This window comes from Hipposideros armiger, unplaced genomic scaffold (genome assembly GCF_001890085.2).
Source record: "Hipposideros armiger isolate ML-2016 unplaced genomic scaffold, ASM189008v1 scaffold_511, whole genome shotgun sequence".
NCBI classification, from domain to species: Eukaryota; Metazoa; Chordata; class Mammalia; order Chiroptera; family Hipposideridae; genus Hipposideros; species Hipposideros armiger.
Genome location: NW_017731861.1, coordinates 741,000 through 766,254, shown reverse-complemented (window position 1 = coordinate 766,254; position 25,255 = coordinate 741,000). Strand labels below are relative to the sequence as shown.

Genomic DNA, 25,255 nt, shown 5'->3' with positions numbered 1-25,255 from the left:
GCCTCTTGGTGGGAGATAGATACGGGGACACACGTAATCTTCACTCAACAGACTCCTCTTACAGGATCGAGGTCATCCACCTTCACTTCTGCTCTTTCAGTAAGTCAAAGGTTTATCATGGTGTTTGTACTAACCATTGATGACAGTGACATCTGTGCACCACCCCTTGGCATTCTGTATAAAGTGTGCTCTGCCTGGGGTAGAGTGGATTAGGTAACTGTCTTGTGTTTCCACAATCCCCTGGGCAGAATGCACCCTAGTCCCAGACACACTCTTCTCCATGATTCCTGATGTGTCTTCCTGCTGAACTGGGCTTCCTGGGTGCAGGGACCTTTGCATGGGGGTTATCTTTTAGTCACTGGAGAGGGGTCAGAAGGGCAGGCCAGGGCAAGTCATGCTGCTTTCTCTTTCCCCTCAGTCTGGAAGGGCCCCGTGAACACAGCGACTATTAAGCCTCCTGCAAAGTGAACAGCCCTTCGCAGTTTTCAAGGCACTGCCATCTACTCTCTTTAATCCTCTCAAAAGCCTCAAGAGTCAGGTAGGGGAGAGTATTCCCTCCACTTAACAGAGGAGATAGACTCAGAGAGGGGGAGTGATGTATCTAAGGTCACACAGCTCTTGAGCAGTGGAGATGGGACTCAAACCTGCTATGAGTAGAGATGAGTAGAGGTGTCTGCAGTGGGAGATAGCAGGGCTTGGCACAGCAGACTCTCAAAAAGCTGGTCAAGTGAATGAATGAATGAGTGGTGCATGTGCCAGACTGCAAAGTCAGCAAGAGGGGAGAAGCAGCCCGGGGTCTGCGGGGGTGGGAAGCACTTGACATTTTTGTTCCCAGGGCCCACTTGGTTCCTCAAGCACTGCTCAGACCTGGGAAGAACTCTTCCACCCTTCCAGCCTTGGGGGCTGGCGGCCCTCACTCACCAGCCTCTCCAGGCCATCTCGCTTCCCTTGGCCTCTGCAGGCTCCTGGCCAGTTAGGCCTGGGCTCTCTCCATGGAGGCGTGTCTCCCCGTCTTCGTATCTACCCCTAATATCTGTGGGGCCAGGATGAGGGTGAAAACGGAGGCTCCCAGCATGTGCCTTCCCTCCCCAACAGCCATCCCCTGGGCCTAGGGTGCAACCCCCTGAGAGTATGCGGCACTTGGGAGGATGGAGCCCAGGAGGAGGTATACACAGTCCTCAGAAGCAGGCTCAGGTCCATTTGGACAGGGAATTCTGGGGTCTGGATACCCAGAGAGTGGCCTAGAGTTGTGCGGCTGGGCTCGGCCCCGTGGATCCTTTGCTCTGTGGGAGAGATGAGGCTGGAGGATGCCGAGAAAGGGCCCTCTGACTCATCTAAGGACGGCGCCCCTCCCATCCTGTCTAATCCCTGGTTCCATGGGTCCTGGGGCCCTTTCCTGGGCCACTTGTGCCTCTGGGCAAGTCAGTCAGGAAGACAAGTCCCCTCCAGTGGTCAGTGGCTTTCCCTGGCTGGGCAACACCAGGCTCCCCACCGACTGGGTGGGGGTGGGGTGGCATGGGGGTGGTGAGCCCACCGGGCAGAGTGTGTGGACTGGGGGAGGGGGCCGGCCTGCAGGGGGCTTTGCTCAGCGTTCATACATACCAAGAGACAATAAATCGACAAACACTTAATCTCTTTGCAAATTGAAACGGAGCTGTAAATATCTGCTGTACCCCAGCAGCTGAGTTATGAGTTGCGTTTATTAATCTCTTTAGTCCCAGGTGATGGATGGAGGAGGAGAACGGCCCACCAGGGAGACTCCGGGGGTGGGAGGGAAGGAGGGAGGAGAAGCGGGTCAAGGGTCTAGGAACAGCCCTTCTGGAGAAGGGGTCAGAGCGGGGAGGCTGGGGTTTGTGCTTCCTCCCTTTTATTCTCAGTCTGGAAGGGCCCCATGGACATAGTGACTATGAATAAGTCTTCTGCAAAGTAGACAGCCCTTCCCAGCTTCCAAGGCACTGCCATCCACTCATTGTTAACCCTCCCCACAGCCTCAGGAGGTGGGCATGGAGAGAGTATTCCCTCCACTTGACAGTAAGGAGATAGGCCCAGAGAGAGGGAGTGATTTGTCCAAGGTCACACAGCTCTGGAGTGGTGGAGATGGGCTCAAACCTGCTAGAGCCACATGGAGGAGAGGTGGGGGAGGAGGCGTCTGCAGGGGGAGATAACAGGGACATCTCCCTGTGGGATGAATTCTTATTTCCTCCTTTCCACCTTTCTCCCTTCCCTCCTTCCCTTCCTCAAATGCTTGGTAAGTGTTCTCTCTCTCTGTCTGGAGGAACTGGGGGAGAAAGAGAAGGACAGAGTTGGGAGAAGAAGAGGAGGAGAGCTGGTGAAGGTTTTTAGCAGATCCTAGGAGCTGTGACGATTGCAACCTCACAAGACTTATTTTTAGAACGCCCCTCTCCCATTGCCAGCTTGCAGGGCTTATAACTAGGGGCACTGAGTGCAGGGGAGGAGCTCTGGAGAGCTGAGAGCACTCCTGCCTGCAGGAGCTGGGCCTGGGAGGGGGCAGGGGTTTGGTCTGGTGGTCTGGTGTGATGAACACATGCCTTTAAGGTGGGCCTTGCAGCCAGGTGGACAGAGCAGGGGTGCTTGTAGAGGTGACCAGGACAGAAGGCTGACCGGCAAAGTGGGGCCATGAGGGCTACAGAGACAAAGGTGTTGGAGCAGGAGGGGTGGGGTGACTGTAGTGTTTTAGGAATTCGGCTGGTGGTTTGTGTAGGTGGCATGGAGGGGACGCTGAGTCAGGGGCATCTGATTGGAGGCTGTAGAGGCGGGTACCAGATGGTTGTGCTCTCTTTGTCTCTGTCTCACTGTGTCTCCTGTATTTTTCCTGCCTCTCTAAAGGCTCTGGGTCCCGGGCTGGGGCTCGGTCTCTCAGGACCCAAGTGATCTGCATCCCAGGTTGGGCTTGGTGTCACTCTGGCTTGTGGGAGCCAACTCCAGGCTCCTGGGCCTTGTGATGCTGTTACCCCAGGCTGACGATCCAGCTACCAGTTGCCACCGATGTGGGCAGTGCCCATACTCAGGTGACTATTTCCAGTTCTGCAGGCGGCTCCTGCTCAGACTCATCACCTGCCACCAGGTGGTGCCAAGGGAACTGAACTGGAGGTAAGCCTCAGCCTCACCAGACTGCAGACCTCATGAGGGGGGAATGCAGGGGGGCAGCGGGCTAGGACCAAGGCTCCCATCACAGCTTAGGAGCCCCACGACTGGGGAACATCTGCTCCAACCTCCTCCACAGACAGAGGAAGGAACTGGAGTCTAGAATGGAGAAGGGAGTTCAAGGTCATTTCAAGGAGCTGGTAAGTACACTGTGAGTGCCGGGGACAGTGTGGAGCTAGGCTGGTGGGCAGAGGGTATGTGCCCTGTGGCTGTGGGTGCAGCAACCTTGCATGGAGCAGGGCTGGGGCAGGGGAGACCCCGCTATGTAGGGTGAACCCGACCCAAGTTACCTGGGACTATCTTGGTTTTAGTCCTCCTAACTCCTCAGTCCTGGGCAAACAAGGGTGGCTGGTCACCCTGGAGCCATGCCAGGCAGACACAGAGAGGAAGGTAGGGCAGGGTGACATCCTGTGTTACAGATGGAAAAATCGAGGCTCAGGGACACAAAGTGCTCCAGGCCACCCTGGGAAGGTGTGACAGAGCCAGCACCTCTCCACCTGCCTGGGAGGGAAGTGAGGCCTGGGCTAGGAGGCTCGCCCTCCTGTCTCCTGTGGCCCAGGCCCCACTTCCCCTGCTGTGTGACCTGTGAGGAGCCGCTGGCCTCCCTCTGGCCTTCCGCCCTCTCCTAACCCATGCAGTGAGTCCCTCTTTCTGGGGGAAACAGTGTCCAGAGGAGCTGAAGTCAACTTACCATCCTTAGGAACAGGTTAAAAGGGGCGGTGTGTCTGTGTGTGTGTGTGTGTGTGTGTGTGTGTGTGTGTGTGTGGCAGGGGGTGGCTGGAGAAGTGGACACAAAGAAGCCAGGGAATTAAGGGATCATTCTGGGGTCCAGCAGATGCAAGAAAGGAAGAGAAACAAAAGCATTATGCTCAGAGGGGGGTGGCATGTGGGGACCAAGATGGGGAAAGATGAAGGGAGGGGGAAAGGCTTTCAAAGAGAGAATGAAAGAAATGAGTTATTCCAGTATGGTGAGGTTGGAGAAACTCTACTGAATCTTTAAACAACCCTTGTCAATTATTCATCCTCTGGTATGAGGGTCCTCTGGTCTGCCACAAATCTCAGAGCAGCGGAGGAAAGGAGGGAGGGAAACAGAGAGAGGAGGGGAAGAGCTTGTGCTGGAATCTCTGCACAGGAAACAACACCGAACACACACTTCTTGAACAGCAACTGAGTACATCTGCCTCTATCCAAAGCATAGCCCGCCTCCTCCAGGAAGCCTTCCTTGCTCCTTTCTCTCTTTACTGAGGGCTCACCAGGTGTGTCCGGCAATGCTTTAGATACTTAAGGAGATACATTGTCTCAGCCTTGCCCCCTTGCCGTTCATCTCTCACCAAATATTTACTGTGCTCTTCTCTGTGTCGCCCTGTCATCTCTCAAGGTTTGGCTCACTCCTGCTGGCTGGGGGAACCTTGAGAGCTCAGGGCCTTGGCCTCTTACTTCCCTTGGCCCTCCCCTGTCCTCACTCTTTGCACAGCTGGACACAGCTGATCGCCTGGCCGGGGTGGGAGTTCCGGTTTTCTGGCTGGTTGGATTGCTGATGTGGCTGCTGGGGGCTGGGGAGCCAGACGCAGGAGCCTTGTGAGAACAGAACCGGGCCTGTCTGCACACAGCATGGAGCCCCGTCTTGCCTGCTTTCATCTGGCTCAGCATGAGGTGGGCAGGGGATCTAGGGGTGAAGGGGTGAAGGAGATGCTTGCAAGTTGTTCATGTTGGGAGAGCTGTCATGCTCAGGGTGACTCTACCCCAATTAAAACCCACCTCTTTCAAAAGACTTCCTGGGCTGCTCGGAAGGGAGGTGAAGTCTTCCTTAGCTCTACCCAGGCCCTTCCTCTGCCCAGGCCCTGCACTTGACTCAAGATCATACCCATGGGATCCTGACCCCAGTGGTCCTCTCAGGATGGGAGCTTTGCACCACATGGACAAAATGGCACTTGAAAGGCCTGTGTCAAAACCAAGTGTCCCGGATGAAGACAGCCTGAGATGGAAAAACTGCCTGCATTGCAACCCGGGAAGAAAGATAGATCCAAGGGCGCACTAGGGGGAGGGGCGCCCCAGTAGGACTTGGTGGGACTGTGGGTGTGGGGCTGGCAGGCCTGGAGCAGCAGGAAGCGTGCACGGCACCTTCCCTGAAGAGAGGGTACAGACCTGTGTCCCCTCCACTCCCTTCTCCATTCCCAAGGTGCTCCTTTCTCCAAAAAATGTTCAATTTCCCATTAAGCAGAGTAGGCTCTGGAGGAATCAGAGGCAAAATTGTTTCTTGGGCTCTGGGGAGCATGTTAAAGGACTAGACATAGACAAACACACTCTGGGAACTGAGGGGCACTGAGGCTCAGAGCCTGGATAGAGTGACCGAGAGCAGAGGGGGCGGTTTAAACCTGTGCTCACCACACTGCCACGTCACTGGGGCCACTGCTACACCCTAGGCTCTGTTGCTGGTGACGACTCCCTGGCTGCATGTCCAGGAGTCACATACCTTATGACCATGCCATTACCACCAGGTATGTTCTAGTGCTAGCCTGATATCTTCTACTGCTCTGTGACTGTCCTACCCGCCATGTTCTACGCTCATGGCTGTGTCCAGTGGTTGCGCCTTCCTGTAACAGTGCTGTGTGAGAGCACTGTACGGCTTGGGTCTATTGCTAAGCAACTGCCCTCCACTGCTCCCTGGCTGCATTCGCTTGCTTGTCACCGTGTCTTTTGATTGCATGACCTCGGCCACTGCTCTGTAATTTTGCTCGGTTGCTATGGCAGTGTGACCCATTGCCACATGGCTACTTGTGATTGTCACAGACCTGTACACCATTGCTACCCACCCAAGTTCTATTGCTTGTGACTAGGCTCTACTGCCCACATGAATGTTTGTCTGGGTCCTACATTGTCCTTCCAGGCTCTGGCTAGTATGTAGGATCTGGAGCTGGGTCTCCAGGACCCAGTGAGGGCAAAGTGTTGGGGGGGCGGGGAGAGAGAGAGGGGGGAGAGGGAGAGGGATAGAGGGGGAGAGAGAGAGAGAGAGAGCTCGAGCACTGGGTCCCTGACACTCACATAGTCTCAGGGTGGTGGGCCTGCCCCCTCCCTTGCCCATCCCAGCTGTGCCAGGCCCCTATCCTGTTCCCTCCTTATTCCTGACGCTTGATGCCATTCCATTGTTTCTTGGGCTCTGGGGATTGTGCTAAAAGATCCACCCCTGCCTTCAGTCCCCCAACTCATCATTCTTCTACAGCCATCTGGTACTCACTTGGCTTTACGCCAGGCGACACAGGCGAGCAGGGTCAGGAAGCCTTGGGCAGGGCCAGCCCACCTCTGGGCTTCCTCATTGCCTTCCTTTGTAGAGTTAGGAGCTCAGACTAGACGCTTTCAAAGTTCTTTCTGCTGTACTTCCTGTCCAGCCAGGGGGTCTATCACGTGGCCCAATAAGCATTTACCTACATCTGTGTTGGGCCAGGCCTGAGCTGGGCCCCGGGGGCCCAGAGATGAGGAAGCCAGTGTGCTCTTAGTTCAAGGGCTGGATGATGGTGGCTGAGTGGACCTAACCCTGCAGCAAACCAGGGAGAACAGCCAGGGCTTGTGGTCTTGCCAAGTACTCAGCAAGCAGGAAGGGTGGAGGGATTAGCCCACTGATGGGCGTGCTGGGGTTAGCTCAGAGAGGGCATGCTTGAGTTAGCTCTCCATAGAAATCCACTCATGTCTCTGACAGTCTGTGGGTGTGGGGCAGCGCTGAGCTCCTTGTCTGCACGCAGAACCTCACAGAATCTTTTCTGAGTGCCAATGGGCCACTTCTCCTCGCCTCTGCCACTCACAATGGTTACTCAACCTCTTACTTCCAAACAGTGCTTCCTCCTGGCTAACCTTGACTCCTCCAGCTGCAGTGTCTCCCCATCTCTTATGGTTTAACTCTTAAGAGGAGATCAAGACTACCTGCGGGCATTGGTTCATTCATGCTTTTCAAAGTCTCCAGAGACAGAGTCTGAATCTTTATTTCCGACCCAACTGCTGCCTGAGCTGGGAGGTCAGGCCTGAGAGCTGCTTTCCCCAAGGGCAGAGGTGAGAGGAGGGAGTGTAGAGGTGGACTGTGAGAGCTCTGGAGTGTGCAGGAGCACTCCGTGTGGGAGCATCTTGGGCACACACAGCACATAGCAACCCTTTCTACTCGTCTGATGGGACAGATTCCAGAAAGGTGCAGAAGTGCCAGGGGAAGATGCGAAGGCTGTCGGTGGAGAGGGGCGGGTCCCGAGAGGAGGCAGCCCAGGGCTTCCTCATGGGCCCATGGCCTTGGCTTGGGCCTTTTCTCAGGATCTCCCATGGGACCCGCTGTGGAAGAAGGGAGGACGCCACACTTGAGTTCACCCATGGTTCTTCAATAAGGTACCTCAATAAGGGACTTTGCCTGGGCTGTCTCTTTGGTGGCCCGCACTTTAGCTCTGCATCAAGGGGCTAGGACTCAGCACCGGTCCCTCACCAAATTAAGACACACCACCTTGGTCACCTTTACCCATCCTTTCCCAGCATCTGACCAGTTCTCATGATCAAGGACACAGATTCCATGACCAAAGATGGTGTCCTATTTTCTTTGAGGCTCAATATCCTCTTTCAGAAGCTCAAACTAATCTCTCCAGGCGGCTCCCAATGCCCAGTGGACATGGTCCTGAGGAAGCTCTGAGTTGAGGACTGCTTGAGTAAATGGAACCAGGTCATACGAGTGTTGCAGGGTTTGTTTTGAAGGCAATCATATGGAAGTTCCATTCAAAAGGTAAAGAAACCAGGTCAAATGAAGAACCCACACCTTCCACAAGTTTGGCTTTGGGGTAACTCACATGCAAACCGTGCCCAAGGGGAGGTCTATTTGCCACCTGAGGTGTTAACCAGGCCCACCAGGGCAGTCAAGCCTCTTCCGCAGCACCCGCGCCACTGCTCCAGACCCTCCCGCCCCGCGGAGGGAGCCACTCACCATCTCACGGCACATCTGGGGCCTCTGAGGCTCTTCCTCTGCTTCCTGACCAGTGGATGTGCTGGAGTCCATTGTGGAGCTGACTGTGGCCTTGGACCAGGACTCATGGATGGAACCCAGCTTCTCATCTAAGACCCTGGGGTCCAGGATGGGTAGGACCTTGCTGCTGTTTGGTGTTAAGAAGTTTTCTGGCCTCTGGGAAGAGAAGGTGCGGAGACGTTTTCTGTGCCTCTCTACCACAAGTGCTCCTTCCACACCCACGCCTCTCCTCCGTGTGGCTCAGGAGGCCATCATCTCTGGCTCCTGTCTACCGCCTGCCACCTGCCCTCTTGCTCACTGGGCCCTGACCACACTGTCCTTGCTGTTCCTCTAACAGCCAAGCTCTCTCCTGCCTCAAGGCCTTTGCATCTGCTGTTCTCTCTACCTGGAGAGCCTCGTGGGTCTTTCCATGGCTGCTCCCTTCTCTTCACTCAGGACTCAGCCCAGATGTGATTTTCTCAGAGAGGCCCTGCTCTTTGAGATAGAGGCCCATCCTATCGAAAGTGACACTTCCTCCAATATACTCTCTATCCGCATGCCATTTTACTGTGTTCATAGTACTTCCTCTACCAGAAAATTAACTTTCCAAAAGTGTGAAAGTTAATTCACATTTTACTTGTTTACATTTACTTGTTTACTATCTGCCTTCCTCCTCCAATCCCCATACTAGAATGTAAGTTACATGTAAGCAAGGACCTTGTTTATCCTTCATTGTAGGCACTCAATAAATATTTGTTGAAAGAATAAACTATACCATCTATGACTTCCAAATTCAGTGCAGTACACAACAGCTTCTGAAGCCTCCTCCCTCCTGTGATGCCCTTTGCTGTGCAGACTCATTTTCCACTCCATCTCCTCTATTATCCTCTCCTCTTATCTATCACCCAGTAAACGGAGCATATCTCTCCTCTCGCTCTCTCTGATAATCCTCCTTCTCCCTCCATGTCCTTTTTCCTAGCCTCTTCTTCCCCCGTTGGCATGGCTATCACTCTCATCTCTGCTTGTATAGAATTCAACTCCACTCAGATGCCAGCCCTTCCAAGAAGCCTAATGGCTCTGCCCACACTTGCTTGAAGCTTTTTTAGGTTCTTCCAGCCCAGCAGCTGGTTCTCTCTGCTTACACTGGTCTCTAATTTCCAGACTGTTTGCCATTTTTGTTTTTCTAAAAACACTTCAAGTTCCTTGGACTCAAGCACATGTCTTATGCTCCCCTTGGGTAGAGGTTACTTTAAAGTTCTGTTGAAAATCCATGGTTAGCCCTAAAAAGTGCTCATTGTTCAAAGAATAATGCAGTATCAAATTTGTAGGGACCTCTAAGGTGACCGACTTCCACCCTCCATCAGCTGATGGAATTCGGCCTTGGCCACATGGCAGACATTTATGCCACTGTCTGGAGTGTTGTGCTAGAAACAAATAGAACAATGGACACAGTGCCAACCAGAACAGATGTGTTCGGGGTTAGAGGTGCCCGAATGTCTGACCTGTAATAAATAGGTGAGAATGAATGTAGGTGGGTCCTTCTTTAAGTGGCTACTCTGTATGAAAACACACACATATGAACCAGATAAATTAGGACAATGACCCTTCATTTTGCCATTGGGATCCTTTAAATGATTCCTTTATGCCCTTTAAAAAAATTTGGTGTGCAGAAATTCATTAACATGAAGGCTTCTCAGGTTTGTGTCAGTAGAGTAAGGGATAGTCACACAAGTACAGAGGTTTTCAGCCTGGTCTGGGACTCATTTTATCCCCTTTACCCCCACCCCCCCATCAAATATGTACAAGGAGAGATAATTCCAAAGAGAAAGCAGCTATATGAAGACTCTTAGAATGGGAAGAGTGAAGCATTGGGCAGCCCTGAGGCTGACTACAGCACCTATTGTACTTCATAACCAAGATCCTGGGCCTGTTTTGTCCCTGGGCACTAGATCTGGCTGTCTCTCTCACCTGCTCCTCTCAGTAGCTATGGTTCAGCGAGGGCAAGAGGCAATTGGAGGCTCCTGCTCAACATGTCCTGCGCCTCTGTGTAGCGCCTGAGTCAGATGGTTTGGGGATTTGGGGTTGTCTGTTTTATATAGGAAAAAGCACATCTCTCGGTCAGAACAGCTAAACGCCGGACTGGCTGCAGAGGGAGAACAACAGAATAGATACTGGTTGGATGGATGGATGGATGGATGGATGGATGGATGGATAAATGGGTGGATGGGTGGATGGATGGATTCAGGAGACAACGATGGAAGGAGTAACCAGCCAGGGCAAAGACTAACTCCCCATTGTGGATGTGGCCCCTGGGGCTGGGGTGAGATGCTGAATCAGGACCTATAATGACATTTCTCTTCATTTCTAGGCAGAAAGCCAATTTCGATGCCCTGGATTTCAGACTGCCGTCTAATCCAGTTAGAGGAGGAAGTAGGAGTAATGAAATCAAGAGAGAGGTCTCTAGAGGTGCCCCAGCACTCCTGAAAGCAGGGACACATTGCTGAGGGAGTCCTCTCTTCCACAGCAGGTCTCCCTGACAGCCACCCAGTGTGGCCCCAGCACCAGCTGGGTCAACTCAGTGACCCGCAGCTGACATTTACTGGGCCCCTGAGTGGAGCTGAGCACTCACCTGGTACTTTTATGTGGATTCTGAAACTTATTATGTATAATTCATTTAATTTCATCACAAAGATAAAATAAAAAGGAGACTGAGCCCTCAGTCCAGCCCAGTGCTTTCACCCCATCAGCCTCTGGTGTTCTGAGGAGGAAGGAAGGAAAGGCAGACCTATCTAAGGACTGCCCACCCCCAGCTCCTGACCCCCTGCCAGACTGAGTGGTTCTGCTCTGCTCTGCCCTATCTGTGGCTGGCCTTGACCTGTATCTGCTCCCATAGCTGTTTCATGCCAGCACCTCTCCATCCCACACCAACCCTGCAGGTCTCCTGCCCACATTTCCAATCAACTTTGCCAGGATTTATCTTGGCCTGGGGGTTGGAAGCAAGGTGGATGGGTGACTTTTGTAGAAAAGTCTTTAGACCTCCACACAGCACAGGCCCTGCAGCGAAGGCCAGAGGCAGCTGCAAATCATGTGAGGTTAAGGGCCCCAGGAAGACCACAGTGCGTCACAAAGTGCCTCAGTTCTCCCTAATAGTCCCCTTTCTTTAAGCCAACATTACCTCTTCAGGCTCCTTAGCTTCAGTCTTCCCATTTTGGGGAGGGGATTGTGCGCCTTCCTCAAGAGGAGCACAATAAGACCAAAGGGAAGGGCCAGGCTGCTGGAAGTGGAAGATGGAGTGGGGGTGGGGGGCAATGCTATTAATAAAATGGGGATGGGAGAGAAAGTGGAGCCTTGGAGATAACTCCTCCCTATTCAGGCCCAGCCTTTCCTCCAGGTGGGGGTGGGGTGGGGGTTGCTGGCCCACCCCACAAGCCTGCTTACTTGCTTTTCTATTGGGCAGGCCCTGCCCCGCCTGCTGAGGCAGCTTGGGGCCTGGCAAGGGGCACTCGCTCTGTGGCTCCAGGGCTGCAGTGCGTCCTGCTTCATTAGGGCTGTAATTGGAGACCTACTTTGAAAGCACAAAGTGATGCACAGACATGTACTGGCTCAGACTCGGAGCACAGCCCATTGCTCCTTGTGCTGCTGCAGCTGCCCCACAACACATGAGTGACATGGTGGGGAGAAGACACCCCTTCCACTGTTGCCTGCAGGAGGGTTTGTTGAGACAGACCAGACCAACAGTATCACAAGCTCAAGGCTTCTTGGGTCATCTGTTTCCCCCTCCACCACTAACATCTTCTGCTTCCCTCCTACTCATTCCATTCCCCAGATCCCTGATCATGCAAAATGCAGCAGTTCCAGCCTGCCCTGGCAATTACAGACTAGCCAGGTTGCAGCTGCTGTNCCAGGGCTGCAGTGCGTCCTGCTTCATTAGGGCTGTAATTGGAGACCTACTTTGAAAGCACAAAGTGATGCACAGACATGTACTGGCTCAGACTCAGAGCACAGCCCATTGCTCCCTTGTGCTGCTGCAGCTGCCCCACAACACATGAGTGATATGGTGGGGAGAAGACACCCCTTCCACTGTTGCCTGCAGGAGGGTCTGTTGAGACAGACCAGACCAACAGTATCACAAGCTCAAGGCTTCTTGGGTCATCTCTTTCCCGCTCCACCACTAACATCTTCTGCTTCCCCCTACTCATTCCATTCCCCAGATCCCTGATCATGCAAAATGCAGCAGTTCCAGCCTGCCCTGGCAATTACAGACTAGCCAGGTTGCAGCTGCTGTCCTTGGTGCTGAAAGTACCCACCTTCCGGCCTCCCTGACTCTCGCCCCGCCCTGAGCCTTCCCGCTGGAGCGCACATGCTCTTAATTCAATTAGCTAGCCCTGAACCCTCCCCAGGGAGCCTGGAGCGGAAACTGACAAATTCTGTTTAACAAAGACATTTGTCCCCCGCCCCACCAGCTTTGGGCTCTGTCCGCCTGTATCCTGCTCATTAGGTATCTAACAAAGTGCGTCCCAAGAAATCTGCTTCCAATCGCTAGTAATTCAGGAGGCCTGATGCAATTTTCTCCCTGATAAGGGTGTCTCGCCCGCTGGCAAGCACCGTAATGAGCCCTGTGCAGCGGCTCCCCGATCAGTCACTGCTTTGTCATTTCCTGTGGCCACAGTTGTAGGTTCTTATCTCTTCAGCTGAAGGGGAGTCTCAGACAACAGGCCCCTCCGAGGACCTGCTACATCCCTGAATATTGCAGGCCTCATTTATGGCATCCGGTGTGGTCTTGCAGCTGCTGTGGGGTTTAAAGCTCAGAGTTTGTCTGCCAGCCAAGGAGGGTCTGAGAGTTAATACTCACTGGGGCCATGATTCTTTCTCCAGCAAACGGTGTCAGAGGGTTAATCTAAAAGTAAGTGTGGGGTCAGGGGAGAGGAGCCCGTGATAAGGAGTTTTAAAAATTCTGGCAGGGATTTTAGTACTAGAGTCCTGTCTATGGTTCAGTGGATAAGCTGTGGGCTCACTTTTGTAAGCCTGAAACCTGGTCTTTGTGCATTTAATCTTTTACTTTGGGTACCTCCTGTTCACGTCTAGAGAGACCTTTTCAACATATAGGTCAGATCATATCCTACTACAGCTCTAAGGCCTTCCTTAACTTCTCATCACTTTGTGACAAAGTCTAAACTTCATATCTTGCCACCCAGGCCCTTCCAAAGTCCTGGCCCCATCTAACTCTCCAGCCTCACTGGCCACACAGCTTCCCTATGTCCCATGCACTCAGACGCTGCCATGCCTCCATGGCTTTGCACTTGTGGTTCCTTCTGCCTGAAGCACCCTTGCTTTGCCAATTTCTAAGCCACTCTCTGAGGCAGAGCTCACCATGTTTCTCTGTGACTCTTCCCCTGACCTTAAGATGTTAACTGCACCTACCTCAACTAGAACCCTTAGCAAGATGGGTGGTGATGATCTGTGGGGGTGCTTCACTGCTTAGCACAGGTTAGGGATCTAATAATTGGCTAATGAATTCATGCCTGAATGACACTGGCTGGACCCGGGTTACATCTGGTTTGGCTGAAGGGTGGTCTAGGCTTGGTAGTCTGGCTTTGATATGGGGAAGAACCCAAGAGCAGCCCCCACTTTCTGAGAAGTTTGGTCTGGAAGCTTTTGCTGTCTCTCTTCCTCCCCTCCCCCTTCTTCAATCCACCAATTACGCATTGGGCTCATGGGAGAGCAGAGCAGGCCAGTTTCCTTAGCCATCCCTGCATGCTGACTCAATACATTCCATCTGTGGCTGGGAGTCACAGGCTCTATTCTCAAAGCAACACAGGATCCTGTAGTTGGTGAGGCATTTGGGATAAACATGCAGTATTACTCTTGGTCCAATCCTGCCCACTCTGGGAGGTCACAGGCCAGGAAGCAGGTCTTTACTTTCTTCATCTTCTTTACAGCCCCCCAGCTCAGGCAGGGTACTCTTGGGACTTCAGCAAGTCTGGTCTCTGGAGAGATGATGGTCTCTTCTCCATTTCCTGAAAGGTTACTGTGAGGCTAGTGTGGAACTGGTGACATTTATCTTCAGCACTTGCCAAGGCCTCCTGATGTTCTTATGGATGTGAATCTGGTGGAGCGACTATCATGAGGGGTGAGTACCAAGTGATGGGTTAGCAGGGTTCTACTGTTCTTCCCCCGAGAGAGCCTCATCCTTATCCCTGGTGAGTTCAGCACATTTGTCAGCAACTTGAGTGAACAATACTAAGCATTTCCTTCACTGGGTGTCTGCAAGATACTGTGCTGGGCACTTACACGTGCTCCTTCACACAATTTTCACTACACTCCTGGCTGGTAGGGGTCACAACCCCCTTCCATAGATGAGGAACATGAAACTCAGAGTGGCTAAGATGAAGTGGGAGATCCAGGATTCAAACCCAGACGTAAGGATGCACATTTCTTAGTGTACATCACAGCACTGAAAGTGTCCTGACCACCTCCACAGATGACCTAGAGGTTGGGGGTGAGGATGGAGGTGGGACTGGGAATGTGAAAAGTGATAAAATCAGGGCCCAGAATGATCTCAAGCCCAGACAATGTGCTGAGATGAAGAAAGTGAAATACCACAGGGAAAAGAAACCCTGCCTATGTTCAAAATAGAGCAGTAGAAGTTCAAGGTGAAGACATGCTGCCTGACGACTCCTCATTTGCCAGACTTGCCTCAGGCTGTAAATGAACCCCTGCAGCCTTGGTTAGTAATAAAATACAGCAAATGATAGGGGAGGATGTGTTTGGAGAAAGGGGGTGACGGTCCTATTCTATCCTCCAATATTGATCCAGCCCCACAGTTTTGGGGGAGCACTTTAAGAGGAGTTTGTCAAGAGGAGACAACCAGGAGGATGAGAAGTAGAAACCAAGTGTGACAAAAAGCAGTCAGGGAAGGAGAGCTGGTTAGGCTGGAGATGACATAACCAGTGTGCAGATATCAGCAGGGCTGATGTGGGCATGGGAGCTGACCTCTCTGGAGCTGGCCTCTGGAATGAAAGGGTAGGGTCAAGGGGAGGGAACTGGAGAGAGGCAGAAGGAAGACCCTTACGTGGGAGCTGACAAAGGCTGGAGAGGGCTTCCTGGGAGGTGATGAGCCCCGTCACAAGAAGTGAGCCAGTAGAGTCTGTAGAACTCTGTGTGTTAGAGGGGGTGTCAAACTCCCTCCCTGAGGTGGGGAGAATGGGGGGAGTTGTATGATAACCAAGAGACTGCGGGGGGAGCAATATTTATCCTCAAGGCATGGAGCACTACTGGGAGGAGTTCAGGCATTGTGAAAAGCAGGCGGGAGCCTCTTGTGGTGGGATGGTGAGCCCCACCCCAACACTGGGCATCTGTGAGCCAAGGGCCGGGCTGGTCCTGGAAAAGAGCAGGCTCTCCCCTCTCACCCAACAGTCCCCAGCTTCCTTTGGGTTGAATTGGGCCTAGAATCTGAGCAGGTGGGGGAAAGGGTAGCTGTGAGCTGGGGAGGAATAGGCCTGTTCCTGTCTCCTGCCGTCTGTCCTGGGAGAGTGAGAAGACAGGGATGGTAGGGGTTTGGTGGTAGAAGGAAAGACAGGCAGGGATATTGTAAGGTTGTGGGAGGGAAAGGGTCTCTTTCTCTGGATCTATCATTGTTCTTATGGTAGTATTTTCAGAGCTGGAGTCTTGGGATGTGGAGGGGGGACAGAACCTTCCACAACACAGAACCAGCCAGAGAGGCTGCTATGCCATCCTGGACACTTGGCTTTCCAGGCAGCTGTGCTTGTGAGGAAATGGAGGCAGGCTTGTGTTGGGGCTTCTCTGAGGACTAGCCTATGGCTGTCATATGTGCCTTTCAGAGAAATTCATAAAAATTAGTCAAAAGTCAGCAGCCTAGCCCCTGCCCTCCTGTCCACATTTTCTAATCAGCTGCTTGTCCCTACTCTGCGTGGGTCTCCAGAGAGAGTTCTGTAACCGGTTTGAATTAACACATGAGAACAGCCATTTGCATGGCATGGAAGACTCACTCACGTGCCCCTTCCAGTGAGGGGAACGGGGTGGTGGGGGGTAGATAGGGTCAGGCAGACTGGGAGCTGCCCCTTCCCCCAGTCTGTGGCAGCAAGTGCAACCTCCTCCTTCCTTCAAATGCACCTTCCCTGTGCCAAAATCCAAGGAAGCCAGTGGATTTTAAGTCCTGCCAGCATCTCTCAGGGCTGCGGGCTAAGGAGGGGTGGCCACCCATCGGAGAGGCCCTACCTCTGCCTGGTGCCCTGGCACCCTGCCTAGGCAAGACTCTGGATCCCACCGAAGCTCTGGGGGATGCGCTGCTGAACACTCAGATGGCTGCATGGACTTGACCCTCCTCACAGGAGGCCGGGACCGACACAGTGAGCACCTACTGTGTGTGTGTCAGGCTCTGGTCCTGGTTAGTATGGGCCTCACTTCAAAGAGGCTGTCTGCAAGCTGGAGGGCACCCAGGATGCTGCAGCATCTTGAAACCAGTTCATTAAAAGAGAAGGCTGCTTAGCCTGGAGAAGCATAGACTCCTAGGGGACCAGATCACACTCTTCAAAGAGAAGAGGCCAACATCAGAGAAAGTGGAGGAGACCAAAGGTTTTCTCATGTATGTACCGTATTTCCCCATGTATAAGACGCACCCTTTTTCGAAAAAGTTGGGGTCTAAAAACTGGGTGCATCTTATACAGTGGTTGGTTTTTTTACTTGCATTTCCCACAACTGATGAGGAGTTGTATGAATTTTATGATGAATGAAACTTGAGTTCAATAACTTCATGTAATACTTTTTTTTCAAATTTCGGGCCCCAAAATTAAGGTGCGTTTTATATATGGGGAAATACGGTATCTGTGGAGTAGCCATAGGCTCAGGGATTCTTAGAGCCTAAAGACCTCGAAGGCCAACACCCCCCCCCCCCCCCCGAATGTGCAATAAGGGGAAGTTTTCTATGTATCTGTGTGTAGTTGCACACGTACTCATCAACACACAGAGCTCCAGCTTAAGGCAGATCACTAGAAGTAGCAGGTGCCCGTAGAGAAGCCCCACCAGAGGGAAAAGCTTAACCCATCACCAACAGAACCAGCTTCCAGCACAATCTCCTAAACCAAGAGACCACCCCTTTCTGCCATTCACTGAGACTGCAGGCTTTGTTGGCTAGTCTGCCCGCCAACATGCTGCTTGGTTGATTATGTGCCAGAGTCACCAGAACCGGCCCAGGAAGCATGCTGGAAGTGCTTTGTAGCCCCAGAGGGCAGAGTGGGGAGCCTGTGGCAGAGGGAGGGCCCTGAGAGGCAGGGTGGGCTCAATGTCAAGTGTGTGTTTCTATCACTTGTAGCCACTGAGGCATGAGATGGGTTGCTTCTGGAGGTAGGTAGCTCCCGGTCATGGCAGAGCACGAGGACAGGGCTGACCGTCCGTAGTGGATATCGTCAAGGAGATTCCTATCCAGGGTGGGCTGCTGAGACACCTCTGTGATCTCCACCTATTTGGGAATTCCACAACACTCTTGTTCCTAGAGCTCTGAGAATGTGTGATGTAGAAGCAGTGGATATGGGGAGACCGTGTTCACCAAAATGTCAATTAACCAGGACGGCCTGTGCTATCCTGTGGAGGCTCACAGGAAAAGAGGCTGTGTCCTCAAGTGGGGGGCACCCAAGTAGGGCACATGTATTCATTTCTCCTGAGGCATTTCCTCTCTGTAGCACATCTGACTATGAGCAAGGAGCTGTCCCTAAGACAGAATTGTTAGCCACATGGATGGGCGGTCCCCAGGGGCCTGTTATCACACTCCTGCAGCTGGAGTGTCCACAGGCTTCAGCTGGTGGCTCTCAGAGCTTTGAACAGCACTTGATTTAAATGATGGAAGAATGGATGGTTCTGGTCTCACAGGCTGGAATGCAGAGATGAAGGCCAGGCACCTTCCACCATGAACTTGTGGGCAACACCTTAGGTGGAGCAACAAGATGGAAGGGACCTGGTCTCTTTGTTACAGCAAAATCTGCAGAGCCCGTCTGAGCATGCTCTGTCATGTCACCTTGTTTGGTTTCATCAGGCTTCTTCTCAGGAGCTGATATCTGCTCTTGAACTGATTTGCTCATTGTCTGGTCCACACTCCTTGCTCTCTTAGAATGCAAGCTTTATGAAGGTGGGGACTTTTTCTCATCTTCTTCAATGTAAGACCCCTGAAACCAGAACATATCCTCTACATAGCAGGTGCTCAGCAACTGTTTGCAGTTGCATGGAGAACACTGGTGGTATGGCTGTGAAGGCGATGGAGAAGGATGGAGCTGCGGACGTGTTTTTAGACTTAGCTGCAATACCATGTGACCTGTTCGTTAGTTCTCAACACTCTCCCTCCAACCCAGAGGGACAAGGGTACCAAAAGGGCTCAGATGTTAGTAGAGAACCATTTCCAAATCAGATAAGGGCGAATTCAAGGCAGGTGGGTTCCATGGCTGCCGGTCCCTCCCTGTCCTCATTACAGTCCACAAGGGCAGCCAAAATTCTAGTCCTCGTCAAATATATGTGGAGTAAAAGAATGAATAGGGCCGGCTGAGTGGCGTGATGGTTAAGAACTGGCTTGGGATGCCAGAGGGCCCCGGTTCGGATCCCACATATGAGGGCCAGTGACACTGCCCTCTACAGCTAAGATGCTGAACAACAGCTCAACCTGGAGCTGGGCTGCCATGAGTTGCCAGTGAGGGCGTAGGCTGCAGCCCCTGTGGCAGTGGGTTGCCATGGGCTACCGTATGTGGCCAGCAGCCAGTGTGAGCGGCCAGCAGCCGCTGTGAGCGGTCGTCCAGAAGCCGGCGACTGATGTGTCTCGCCCGGAAAGAGCGCAATGATGGTGCCAACTTGGGCCAGTGAAGCAACGTCCTCCACAACTAGACTGAAGAACAAAAGGACAGCAACTTGTCTGTTTCCCTTCCCCCAACTCCCCAGCACTGTTCCCATTCCCCAATTCCCCAATAAAAATCTTAAAAAAAAAAAAGAATGAATAGATGGGTGCTATGGCTGCAAGAACCTTATGCCAAGTCCAAACTAGCACTTCATCCCCAGGCCCCTAAATTGGACTTCAAGATTCTAGAATCAAAGTGGGTTGTTTATTGGCTACTTCTCAGATAGGTTCACCAATAAATAGGTTATTTGTTGGGATCTGAGACTTAGCCTCTGTGTGTGCCAATGTGTGCATGAGCCTGTATATATACATTAGGTGTGTGCATCCTTGTAAAGGAGTGTGTGTGCAAGTGCGTGTGTGCGTTTGTGCACATGTAACTGCCCATGTGTGGGTGTTCAGATGTCATTGTGTGAGGGAGTGTGTACACATAGAGCTGTGTGTATGAATTCTTGGCTGCAGAGCCTGAATTTCCGCTAGTACTATTTTCCTGGTACACACCCAATCTTGGTCCTCTTTCTTTTCCTTTCTTCTCAGAAATCCATTACTGAAAGGTTTTTACCCGCCTCCAGGGGGAGGGGGGTTGGGGGAAAGGGAAGCTAAAATCACAAGGCCCAGATCAAAACACTCAGCAGCTCAATGAATTCACAGTGTTTTCCCGCATGACTTGGAGGGATAATTTAGTGAGGTCGCCAGCTGGAAGGAAAGGGATTAATTCTGCACTTAGCACAGCTCGTGTGAATAATTCATCGCTGAGACCTCTGTGCCCAGCCCCTGGGCAGCTGGGAAAGTGTCCTGCCCACCTGCCTGTTGCCTGCCTGGGTCCCCCAGTACCCTGACCAGAGGCACTTGATGCTCCTTTTGGTCCTCAGAACACATGTGTCCCAGTGAAGGGGCAGGAGAACGGGAGTGAGGAAGGGTGGGCAGTGGCCATGGCAGATTCGAGGCCCTGAGAAGAGGGTATGGGGAGTTGAGCTCCAATCGGGGTAATGTGGGACATTTTTCTCCAAGGACTTTCCTTTCCTTTTGGGGGGTATTTTGCTGCTCCTGTGTCCTCCCCTCTCAGTACCTTCTCGGTCCTGTACCTGGTTTGGAGCAGGGGCGGGGGGGGGGGGGGGGGGGAGGAGAGCAAAGGATGTCAGGCTGTTAATCTAAGAACTCTCTCACTAGGAATTAGAGGAAACTCTAGAATTCAATGCAAAATATCGCACAGCGGGGCTCCCTACTGGGAAGTCTCAGGCGCTCACCAGAAGCCTGTGGGAAGATACTTGCGACTGGCACATTCCCAGATATACACCCCTTCCCTCACACCATGGGATTCCCTGTGTTCTTCATGCATAAGGTCACAGGGCCACGTGTTACCCCAGAGCTTGTGGCTAGTTTTCCTGGTATGAGAAGCTGGAAGGGGTGGGCTGACCTAGTCACCACCCCTGCCACTGTTTCCTGGGTTCATGGTCCCAAACTGCCCACATCCCAGCTTCACACCTTCTATCCCAGCACCACAAGAAGACAGGGGGAAAATTGCAGCAGGTGCCTGCCAGGTGCGCTGGGGCCAATTGACCAGGGTCCAATCTGGATTCGGAGCCCAGGTATAGCTGGTTATAGGACGAGGTCCCATCTGTCAGGCAGGGCTCAGCCCCTGGTATCTTTCCACTTGGATCAACCCAGCTGTGCTAGGCAGCATTCCAACAACAGGCCCCTAAGAGCCCACACCCTAAGCCCTGGAACCTGAGAGCATGCTGAGCTGTCACTCCTGTGCTTGTCATATGGCACAGTGGACCTTAAGGTGGGGCCATTATTAGAGTGGGCCTGACCTAATCACAGAGCCCCTTTAAAAGCACAGCATTTTCTCTGGCTGCTGACAGAGGAGGAAGTCAGAGTTCTGAAGTGTGAGGGGGATTTGACAGCCTGCTGGCTTGAAGATGGAGGAGGCCATTGTGAGGAGGAATGTGGGCGCCTTCAGGAGCTGAGAGGAGCCTCTGGCTGATGGCCAGCTAGGAAACAGCGACCTCAGTCCTACAACTGCCGGCAACTGGATTCTGACGACAACCTCAACGAGCCTAGAAGCGCACTCTTCCTAGAGCTCCCAGAAAGGAACACGGCCCTGCTGAACACCCTGGTTTCAGCCCTGCTGTGTAGGACTACCTACTGGTTTGAGCTCATAAATGAGTGTTGTTTTAAGCTGCTAAGTTTGTGGTAGTTTGTTATGCAGCAACAGAAGCTGATGCCCTAGTTCACCATTGTAGAACCTCGATCCCAGTGAGCCAGGCTTGGTGTGGGTGGGTTAGAGGTTGACTCCCAGGTCTGGTGGCCCTCTGTTCCAATTTTCCTCCTGCTATTCTCAGCTCTCTCTCTCTCTCTCTCTCTCTGGTTTTCTGCAGCCTCATGTCACCCTCGGACATTTCCATGCAAAGCAGCAGTTCCCTCCTCCCAGAAGGCCCTGAGCCCAGCCCTGAACAAGGCCAGCAACTATGAAGGAGGATGGAACCCACTGAGGGCCTACAGGAGGTGGCACATGGTTTCCAGGCCCTGCCCGTCCCATGATCTGCAGCCTTACCTCAGAGGAAAGCAGCTGAAAGGAGAGATCCACTGTGGGGGCCTCACCATTCGTGATTTTCAGCTTGGTGTCCAGGGGAGAGGGAGGGAGCAGACCATGGTGTCCAGGGCAGCTTCTGTCTGTCTCTGCCCCACCAACGGTTCTGGATTCCCCAGCATGGTGCCTGCTGAGGGCTATGCCCAGAGGGTGGGAGGGAGGTGGGAGCTGGCCTCCTGCTGCTGCGCACCCTCACCCCTTTGCATGCCCTTCTCACCTCCACTGGAGACCTGACCGGCACCTCCAGACCTGCCTCCTGGCAGAGTGGGGAAGCTCCCATTAGTTGAGGTCTATTCAGACTGTATGGCCAGATGTATTTTAGGGAAAAGGTGGCATAGAAATAGGCAATGATGATGATAACATATTATCATCGAGAACGTACTCTGTTCCAAGTGCTTTACAGGTATTGCCCCGTTCCCCCAAATTTCACAGCAACCCTATGAGAAAAGTACTGTTACTAAGAACCCATTTTATAGACAAGGAAGCTGAGGCACTGAGACTTTAAGAAAGTTTCCCGTGGCCATGTATGCTGGTAAGTGGTGGAACCAGAATTTGAACCCAGACATGTCCCCATTTTAGAGATGGGTACTCTGAAGTTCAGAGAGGTCAAGCAACTTGCCCAGCTTCTACAGCAAAGACTATGGCAAGTCAGGGTTTGAACTTAGATCTGGCTGGCTAAGGGCCTGAGCTCTTGCTGCTATCCCAGGGGGCCTCCCTGTGCTGCTCCCCAAGTTCTGAGGCAATTTCATCACAAACCCAGGGGCAAGGCTGACTTTCAGTGTTTGGGGGAACTCCTCACACCTGACAGTGGTCAGCTTCCGTGGTGGGGGGCCCTGCTGGAAGCTGCTGTGCTGGTGAGGTGTGGTGGGGCGTAGTAGGGCAGGGTGGGCCTGCCATGCGCCCCGCCCAGGCGGGGGACTCACGGTGATAGAGAGCCTCTCTATGCGCAGCCCGTTCAGGTCTTTCCCTGTCAGCATCTTGCGGTACAGACGGCTCTTTGGTGGCAACACGGAGATGCCCAGGGGCATGCGGAGGGCCCACAGCTCGCTGCCTTTCACTGTCGGGGAAGGACCGGCTGAGGCTCCCACCAAAGCCGCCACACAGGCTTCTCAGGTGCCAGCATCCGAGGCCCCACCGGCCCATCCTTTGGTCCTTAGAGCCTAGCTCTCCCATCCCTCACCACCCACCTGTTTCCTGTCCCTCGGCCTTTCCTTGCACGACTATCCTCCTTGTTCTCTGCTCTTCAGGGCTTGCTGAGTTCAAGGGCAGCTCTAACCATATTCCCGTCTCTGGGTTTTTATATGGATCTCCCTTGTCCCTTCAGCCTTATAGTGTGGATCTAAGACTGTGGATCAGCTGGTCCCTGAATCCTGTCCCCTCCCCAGGCTGTGAGCCCTGAGGGCTTCACATCTGCCCTCCTCACTGATAGGTGCCTGGGGAGGGTGGTGGTGTAATAAAAGCACGTGGATCCAATATGGGACTAGCGCCCGTCCCCTAGAGCTACCACGTGGACAAGGAGGGCAGCCTGGTGCCCCCCACCCCGCCTCTCTGTATGTACTGGGAGGTGGCCATGGAACCCCGTCCTTACCCATCCCCACGGAGCAGAGGCAGATGGTCTGAACATTCTTATGTACATGTCCTGAGGCATGGCTGCCCTGGCCTGGCACCAGGGGCACCTACTTGAAGTCGAAGAGTAGTACTCCAGCACCAGCGTGACGTCATCTGAGAAGCTGGTGGCTCCATCTCGGCCTTGGAAGAGGAAGGACTGATTCCACAGGGGCAGCTCCGGAGGTCCCCCGGGCTTGGACAGCTGGAAGGAGAAGGTGGGAGTAGGTGGCGGGGCCACAGCTTCTCCCAAAACAAGTGATGTCCGGATACTTGGTTGTGTGTATGTCTATATATGTCACAAATGTTTGTCCTAATTATAAAAGCAACATGTAATAATCAACAAATTTGGGAAATACAGAAAAGTAGAAAGATGGAAAAAAAACCCCTGAATTCCTATATGAAAGGCAACTGTTCATAAGACAATACATTTCTTCCTAGTTCTTTTTTGTGCATATTTTGCATATAATTGTCATCCTAACATCCTGCCTCTTTCATTTACCATGAAAACCTAAGCATATGCACAGTCAGAGGTAACATTTGTTACTGAGGACTTCAGTAGCTGGATAGTCAGCCATGTTCAAGTGTCCTGGTCTCTCCCTTCCTGTTTTTTCCTATAATAACACTGCATTGGACGTTCTTTGATGCATATCTCTATACCTCCTATGATTTTCTTAGTACCCCAAATGGAAATGCTGAGTTAAATGAAACACACATTTTTTTATTTTTTAAAAATTATTTATTTATTTATTTATTTATTATTTTTTAAGGAGGGCGCAGCTCACAGTGACCCATATGGGGATCGAACTGACAAACTTGGTGTTATCAGCACTACACTCTAGCCAACTGAGATAATCGGCCGCCCCTGAAACACGTATTTTAAGGCACTGGATTCACCATGGGCAGATTGTTTTCCTAAAGAGTTGTGCCAGTGTCTACAACCATGGCTGGCGTTGTCATAGATACCCAATTAGATATGGCTTCTACCCTTGTCACTAGCCCCTCTCTGCCCCACACAGGCTCTCCAGCTCCTTGCAGAGGCCATGACAGGTCTTCCTCGGGCATGCAGGGGACTAGACGGCATGCTATGCCAGCAGCTGGGGCACCACGTGGGTACTATTTACACAATGAAAGAAGATAGCATTAGCTATAGCCCCCAAGTAAGGGGCTATATGAGACATTCTGTAGGTGGTCAGAAAAGCCACCCTATAGGAAAAGGGACCAGGGAAGAGCCTTGGCAGGGTAAGAAAAGGAGGAAGGTCTTCTGGATGGGAAAACAGTCCAAGCACAAATGTGCAAGTGGCACTAAGCATGAGATGGGCAGAGGATGCCTGAGACAGGAGGGACTACAGGTGGAGGAGGCCCAGCTTCTGCAAAGGCTAGAAGGCAGGGAGTGGTAATGGGACATCAGTCTGTAACCCCAGCAGGCAGTCCTGCACATCCCAGCACAGGGAGGGGCTAGGGGGTCAATGGCGCAGACTCTGAGCTGCTGTCTTGCCTCTGCTGCCAGCCAGGGGCTGTCAGCAACAGTCGCAGCAGCTCCCACCCCCAACTCGCTGCGGGAATCAGTCATCACTTGAAAGGTCAGCACAAATGCACCACTGGCTCCAGGAGCTATCGATGCAGGATCTTGAAAAATCAGTATGCGTCCGCTCCCCCTGCAGTGGCAGGGTCCTGATGCCTGTCACACTAATGTGACTGCTCTGGCTCTCTGAGGTCCAGCCTGAGGCTCAGCTGTGTCTGCCTTGTCCCTGCCCCTAGGGAGATGGGTTGCAGTCACTTTGGGGGCTTGAGCACAGGGACAGTGACTGGAATGGTGGGAGTGTTTCTAAGAGCAGGCTATGGTGGCAGCTCAGGGATAGCCACTTGGCCATCAGCAGGCCAGAGAAGCTGCTTCTGGGTTCTGTGGCACTTGGGAGTGGCCATTTAGGGTTGAGTTATAAGCCATGCCCATCCCAGAGCCACCTCACTCTCCTGGGTGCCAGAGGGGCATCCACATAGCCTGGACCATCTGCCAGGCACTGGGGCACTTGAGAAC

General features: G+C 52.7%; 1 protein-coding gene across 1 annotated transcript in view; it reads right to left on the bottom strand.

Annotated features, from left to right (window-relative positions):
• Positions 1 to 25,255, bottom strand: part of CCDC33 (coiled-coil domain containing 33) — a 112,866-nt gene that overhangs the window by 28,959 nt on the left and 58,652 nt on the right. Inside the window, 4 exon segments of the mRNA XM_019668003.1 lie at positions 8,111 to 8,305; positions 21,577 to 21,650; positions 22,538 to 22,669; positions 23,293 to 23,422. Of these exon segments, the coding sequence (XP_019523548.1) occupies positions 8,111 to 8,305; positions 21,577 to 21,650; positions 22,538 to 22,669; positions 23,293 to 23,422 (531 nt within the window).